This window comes from Protopterus annectens, chromosome 17.part0 (assembly GCF_019279795.1).
Source record: "Protopterus annectens isolate FY-2018-M chromosome 17.part0, PAN1.0, whole genome shotgun sequence".
Taxonomy (NCBI): Eukaryota; Metazoa; Chordata; order Ceratodontiformes; family Protopteridae; genus Protopterus; species Protopterus annectens.
The window spans coordinates 259,550,908-259,558,874 of NC_056751.1; the positions used below are offsets into that span (position 1 = coordinate 259,550,908).

Consider the following 7,967-nt stretch of genomic DNA (forward strand, 5'->3'; position numbering starts at 1 on the left):
AGCATTTAGCAACATGACCTTTAAATTGTGTTTTGTTAAAATTTTTATGTTGGTAAGTTTAACCTCATCACTTTTCCTAAAAAAGGCACTATAGGGGAGGCAAGAGCCTTTGCCAGAAGCCTGAAGCCCAGGTGAGACAGATGCAGGCCATCTCTGGCAAAGCATCATGGTCTGTCGATCATATCTTCCCAGGCTGTCAGGTACTGGATCCCCCTGGTGGGCATTGGGGATGTTTATTTCACTTGATCAGTGAAGAACTACATTAAGCATTTTCAAGTAAAACAGAAGTTAACTTGCATCCTCATATTATGCATATGTTTGCTAGTTCAAATATGTTTGCTAGTTCAAATTTGTCTTAATCCTTTATTTTCCTATTACCTCCTTAATCTAATTCATAGTCATCGGAAGCCACAACCTATCACGAAACTCAATGGGAACATGGCCGAAAAACTAATCCTGAGCGTTGCTCAAATTCTTTGGAGAAAGCACATATTTAACAGCAATTTGAAGGAGCAACAGTTTACTCCAAAGCATGTCTCTGGACAGGAGAGACTACAGGACCACTGGGAAAAATCTCATAAGGACAGACATAGATTCCACAAAGACTGCACTCCAGCTGAGAAATGAAATGGACAGCCAAGTGCTGTGAGGCAGAAATGTTAGCCGTTATATCTCTGCCCCATGTAAATATGTTATTGATAAAAAAAAAGTTTCATCGAACCTAAAAGTATCAAAAAAAAAAAAAAACTTGTTTAAAATGAAGACTATATAAAGATCTGCTGTAATTGTAATATCCCCAGGTACCAGTAAAGAATTGTGATAAGCAGAACAGCAAAAAGTATGCTGCAATACACAAAGGTGTCAGCATGGTAAATGCTTGCAACACCATTAAAGTGTTTTACTCTTGTTCATTTTAGTAACAATCAACTACAAGTCAATTTTTATGTATTTCACAACTACTTACAAATGCTACTGAACATGCTAAAACTTTACAGCCACAGATGTTACCAGTTTGGCACCAGGCTGCAGAGTCCCAGGTGGCTGAGAGTGGTTTACGGGCACTGAAAAATTCAAGTTTTATGCTTTTGACACTTTTTGTAACAAAGGTTTAAAATACTACTTTGTATTTGACCATTTTAGTACACATTTTATCTCCAGTGCTACATATTTTAAGTGTAGAAAAAAAATCAGAAAGGAAGACAAGAATATATAATGCCACTAATGAACATGTCTACTTATTTGCTTTGTTGATGTGTGGGCCAAGTTCCATTTGGTAGTCTTGGGTCTAATTCACTCAGTCTCCATTTGTCTACTGTGCAACTCTGGATTAGTTACTTTGACATTGTTCTGAAGCTGCCCACAATGACAGACAATTAGATAAACACTGCAGGATAGTTTTAACAGATAAAAGGAAGATAAAAATAAGAAGTGCTAAAAAATAAAAACACAATTTTTTTAGAAAGCTGAAAATGTCTTTGTAGTCTCATACATTATACCATTCTACGAATATTCTACACTCATGGGCAAAAAGTATGTGCCCAGCGGGTCTACAGCATTTGACTAGGACAGCAGACAAAGTTTACTGAAAGCACACTACACACAGCGAAGACAGGATACATTATTTCAGACACCTTTGTTTGGAGAACTCAAGTACTATAACTACGTTATGTTCATATCAATAATAGGCAAAAGATAGCATTTGTTAATTAAACATCCTCACCCCTCTTTGGCTTGATACTCTCTCTTACTTCTTCACTTACAAGACTACTTCCCAAGTGCCTATGTGCACCAGTTTTTCGCAATGTTCACTTTACCAACTGTTCAGACGGCATCCATACTTTTAACCACACTCTGAAAACTGTATTTAATATTCAGAGCTTTTTGCATTCAGTTCTTCTCCAGAATTTCATATCTTGCTTTGTATACCTGCTTAACACCCAGGTAATATTACTGGGGATGAGCCACAAATGTGAATATTGTAAATAATAGTCTCCTGCTGTGGTACGAGTTTAACCAGAAATTATGTTACGCGTGTTACTTTATCACAGAGTTTATTATTTACTGTAATTCATCATAAGCATTGCGGCCCTGCTTGCCATACGTACATTACAAAAATAAACTCTGCTGTTCAAAGCAATAACTTGGTCACTAATGATGCAATTTCATACCACACAGTGATACTCCACATTGTTGTTAAAGAACTTTTATCTAATTTTTAACATACATATTAGCAAACTCATATTCAACTCATTTCCGCACTAATAATGTTTAACATTATTTTACATGCAAGTTACTTTCTCTCTCATGTATTTTGTCATTTAATTGTGTTCGTTTGCTGTGCCACCCCGCTAAAATGTATCTGCACTGCGTGCGCAACTGTTTACACTGCATGCATTTCTTTCTGCACATAAATGTTTTGGAATATTTTTCACTTTCAATTTTCAACTTGTTGTTAACAAGCAGTGACAAAGGCAACAACAAAGGACAGAAGGTTATAAATTTGAGACACAATGTAAACACCTGTACTGTTTCATTAAAATAAACTGATATGCAATCTGTACTAACATGCCTTTTCTAAACACAACAAGTCTTCACCCGGAAAGTCTGGTATTGCATGCATGCTTAAAAGTAATCACCAGTGCTCAGTCACAAAGTTCAAAACTATATGAGGGATGCACAAAAATAAATAAAAGAGTATAGGGAATCTGAAAAATATGGTCTCACCTGCTCACAGCCTACTTCAAAATCTGTAAGATAACGCTGACTATCACATTTCAAACAAATACACTATTACTTATGGAAGAAATGTAATAGTAATTCACATATCATTTGTATCTCAGGCAATAACCCCCCCAAAGGAAAAAAAAAAACTGAAAGAGAACCATCATGGATTACAGAAGGCAATCTAGTGATGCTGATTTTGGACAGACAGGAAGTAGGCAAGAAGAAACAAAAGCACTCAGCAAAGAGATGGATGGAATGTGTGGGAAGACCTGCGGCAGTCAGACACGAGTGTCGAGAAAGGCAGAAGAGGGGCACTGAATAGAGGGATGGTGACAGTTGACATGACGCCTCAACATCATGTAGAAAATGGGGAAAAATGGGGTTGATGATAAACCATCGTGCATTAAGCAATGGAAGTACTGTTGCGATGACTTATTACCCGTTCATCAGCAAATGTACCTTTAAAACAGAGCTCTTGTGTTCAGAAGCTATGAACTGTGATTTATTTTTAAAGGAAACGCATATAAAAGATTAAATAATTCAAATGAAGTCTAAAAACGATACTATTAACCTATTAACTTGGAAAATATGATTAAAAGTCTTAACCATTTCAATACGGGTGCTGAATGGTATTTTATACTCGAGTGGTACATAAATGTTCTAATTATCCAAGTTTGCTTTGATTTGTTTGTTGCACTGAACCACTCCAGTTGTATAAACTTGATCAAAATATGTACAGATGCCAATATCAAAAGTACACTCATGAGCAAAACTGTAATGTTGCACTTTTCTACACAATTTCTAACTGTAAAAGAAAGCTTTCCAGTTAAGATTCAATGAGATGGCCAATCTTCTGGCCACTATCATAAGAATAATGCCAAATTCAGATTACTGGCATAACATAAATGCCATTGAGTTGTAATGCATCATTTAAACCTACACTTTTTGGTTAGCCCTGGTAAAGCAACTCCAAGCAAACAGTAATTTTACACTAAAAAAATTCTCGTGTAGGCGACTTACAAAGTACTTAAAAATCATGAAAAATATCTGCATTAACTATATGCATTATACAAAAACATAGACATACATGCATACGCATACACACCTCCGGGCAAACAATGTTACTATGTCTTGGTCCTAACAACTGCTACCTTCTACTCATAAGCCTGTAATAATGGAAACCACACACTATAACAAATTTATCTTTTTCCACTATACTTTTAACAGTCAGTATTTTAATTACTACCTTATTATTCCATCTCTAATCTTACTGCCATGAGTATTACACCACAACTATTTATAAATAATCAATCCATAACAATCCTCTGTAGCAAGTCACACTTCCCACCACTGCTGTCCAACGTTACAAAACAATAATGGAATGAACACCCACCTATTCCAGTATGGTTGATGCCAATTTATTTTACTGTTGATAACTGGGCTCAGTAGACTAGTCAAGACCCTTTTCTAACATTATCTGGCCTCTAAAGTGCAAGTTGTACAAAAATAAAATGGCATTTGATACAATGTTTGCAACAGAATTTATGTAAGGAAAAAACAATATAAATGAGGGAAAGTAGTTACAAAACAGTGAGAATCTAATTACAGACTTTAATACAAACAACTACTGTAGTACAACACAGACGCAACTATAGTAGTATAACAAACAGAAACCTATCAGCAGCAATGCTGAAATTTACATTAAATGAAAAACAAATATTTACAAGCAATTATTAGCAACACAAACTCTGGCAGATTTGCTACAAATAGAAACTGAAGTTATTTACTGCATAGGCTATGGGAGGTTTGTGTTAAACAGAGAGGTGGAACATGGATAACACTATAAAGTACATTAAAAGAACACTTAAGTCTTACACAAAATCAGGTCAGGGTGCTATGCCCAGGTAAATACACTTTGCAGTATGTAGCATACACCTCGCACTTCAACAATGCATAATATTTAGACGTTTCATACCGGCGGCAGCTATCCATTGGTGTAGCATTTCTCTCTGGTAGTCAGTACAGAATACAACAACAACAAATTGTTATGCAAAGTGCATCTCAGCTGTTAAATACCGGTTTCTTTTATTTCTCCCCCTTCAAATTTAGTCTGCAAAGTATTTACTAAAAGCAGTCACTTCCATTTTTTGCAAAAAGACAAATATGCTAAATGTCTTGTTTGCACACTTGAAACCACGCAGTTAAAACATTTTAAGAGACAACCAGCAGTATCTATATAGTAATGACCCACAACAACCTTCAGGAAAATTAGATTTTGGACAAAAAAAAAATCACCCAAAACAGTGTGGGTTTAATGCACTCCTAACTTCCACAAAAAAAGGTAAAATTTTAACAGGCGATTTCCATTACCACAGCACTGAACTGATTTACTATTCACAGGCAAAATCTCTCAGTATGTAGTCCAGTACAGTTTACCAGCTGTTTCAAAGTTTCCTTGACACCTCTAGGCCATGTCTTATAGGCCCTTACACCTTAAAATGTAAATACAGAGCATGCTGAAAATATGAGGATGACTTCAGTTTTCCAGTGGCCACAAACTGTTTAAACACTGCCACATTCAAAAATTTATTCATGGCATTCTTGGCATGTTATCTGCCAATTACGAGATGGCTGAGTGCAGTACTTGAATCACTGATATCCACTGTCAGAAAAAAAACTGCATTGACTCATGTCCCACATTTGCAAGATTTACAGAACCAATTTTCTGTGCACCTTACATCATACCCCCAGAAGACAATGCTACTATTACATAAGAGTCTCCCATTTATAAGGCTACAACAAATAGACTATTGCCACTGCAAAAATACACCTTATGTTTTGTAGTGACAGATTACCTCCAGGTCCAGCAGCTACTGTAATTCTGATTACTATACAACAGATCTGTTGATCCGCAACAATTCTTCAATGTGACATCCAGTCTTTTTAAACTTAGCAACATTAACCTTATCCCCCAAATAAATAAACAGCCAAGGCATACTCACAAGTCGTACGTGAAAGCACTCAGTCCTTGAGGGATAGCGATGAGTCCTCGTCCCGAACAGTCTGCTACTCCATCGCCATCACAACGACACGGAGCAGGGCACGGAGTTGGCGACGAACCGCTAGAACCGGGAGAAAAGCAGAATGCCAACTGGAAGGATGCGAGAGTCAAAAGACGTAAACATTTTAACCCCATTTTGTTCAACAGCTAAGTTAAGGTTCCCAGCTTATGCTTTCAAAAAACAGCTGCTGCGTCTTGGGGTCTCTGTATGTCGGTAGCAGTCCGGATCAATTCCCGTGTCTTCTGTGAAGTAAAAAAAACGCGAATAACCGCACAGTATTTCTGTCAGTTTCCTCGTTGGCAGTGGTCCTGTACTGTAGAAAAAAGTGGTCGCGCATCGGTTCTCACTGTGTAACAGCCTTCTGTTCCCCTGCTAGGCACAGCGCCGCGCTTTGGACCCCACCGCGCGAGCAGCAGCCGTGGTCTGGTCCCTACTGCGCGAGCTGCAAGCCAGTCTTCCTTGACAGCACTCTTCAAAGTTGTGAGCTGCAACACTCCCTGTTCCCTAGTAAACAAGCTATGCTTCACTTCTTTTAATATTAATGACCGAACTACAACCACACACTATTTACAGTTCTTAGAAAAGCTCCTAACAGCACACGATGAAGACTGGCTGCACTTTTCCCATTCTTTTGCGAGAAACTGCTAAACTCTAGCCGTAAGAATCAATTAACAAAACTCTTTGACGAGGGTTGGAAAAGTAGTGACGTTATTCAGCCATCAAATCAGGCGTGCCTTCCAGCTCTCCATCTTGGGTCAGGAATGGAAATGGGCGGAATTAAACAGGATTGTTTAGTGTTCACAGCGTTAGCCGTGTCGTCTGAAAGGAGAGACTTTGGCAACTGTATGTATATACATATGTGTAGACAAGAGACTACAGTTTTCACTCAGGGCTTACCTATTGTGGATTATTGTAGAAATAATTAAAAACAGTTCCTTACAGTAATCCATCTCCAAAACTCAAGCACCCAAACTGGTATTTGAATTATCAGGAATATCAACTGACCTGGTACAAAACAATATTACATTTTGTTAATACCATCAGTTTGGTGTATTGCATACTTTCACGTGTGGGCACACTTCTAAACGCATCTTTCCCCCAATTGTCGGTAATTAATGTAATGCCGATTTAGTTATCTTACGTCTTGTGCTAAAGTAGTTTAGATTTCGTGACTTCTCAATACACTGCTGCCTTGTTTTCATTTATGAATTGTGAGATTCCGACTGTGGGAGAAGGTCAAAAGTGAAAACGCAGAAAGGGGAAAGTATTGCAATTTGCCTTTATTAATGTGGAGTTTAGCATTTCCGAATACTGAGAAATGCGAGAATGCCTTTCGATTCATGGCATTCTTACTATTACAAATGTATCTTTCTTTTTTCTGTCTTTTATCACATCTTGCCCCATCATAATAATTACAAGAAACTCTTTTGCTTACTGTGATAGTCAAACAGTACAACCTAGTTGCTTAAAACTGAATATGGAATGGACTGGTCATACTGATTCAGCTGCATTAACCTTGATAACAATGTGAGTTCTGTCTTTACACAATATTAAAGTACTGAGGGTTATAACAAGAAAACATTACCAAGAATTAGGGAGAAAATGTCTTCTCCCTTTTCAGACGTGCTCAATATAACCACGACATTTTATTAAAAATAAATTAGTATGATTTGTTTAAGATAAGAGTATATCTGCTAAGTATAAGTACGAACTAGCTTTAATACTGAGCAAAGAAATACACTCAACGATACAAGTGGAAATATTGTTTGGTTGGTATTAAAATCTGTAGTAAGAAAGGTAAATAAATCTGTTGATTTTAGAAAACTAGGTTATTTAAGTGACTCACAACTTTATGATGTGTTTGTTAGAATGTTATGGATAGCTTTTCAAAGCGTGAATAACTGGCTATTAAACCAATACTTTTGAAATCTGTAATATCATCTCTTATAATTGGTATTGCAGTTTGTTGTTATTTTGAAAAGTCAATACATTGTCTTGGAAAAAGTAGCACAATATGGTAATAGATAATTATTTCATAAAAATTGTGCTACTATTTTGTGAGTTGCTCACATGCCAATCAATTTAATATAATGTAATAAAAAAATGTTTGTTTCCTTTCAAAAAAAAACTTACACAAACCTTTCTCTTTCTCTCTCTCTGTATATGCATATATATATATAT

At 36.7% G+C, this 7,967-nt stretch overlaps 1 protein-coding gene across 1 annotated transcript in view; it reads right to left on the reverse strand.

Annotated features, from left to right (window-relative positions):
* Positions 1-6,498, reverse strand: part of LGR4 (leucine rich repeat containing G protein-coupled receptor 4) — a 1,155,492-nt gene extending 1,148,994 nt beyond the window's left edge. Inside the window, exon 1 of the mRNA XM_044059308.1 lies at positions 5,727-6,498. Within this exon, the coding sequence (XP_043915243.1) occupies positions 5,727-5,920 (194 nt within the window). The 5' untranslated portion in view covers positions 5,921-6,498. The remainder of the gene's footprint in view (positions 1-5,726) is intronic.
* Between the last annotated feature and the right edge of the window lie 1,469 nt (positions 6,499-7,967).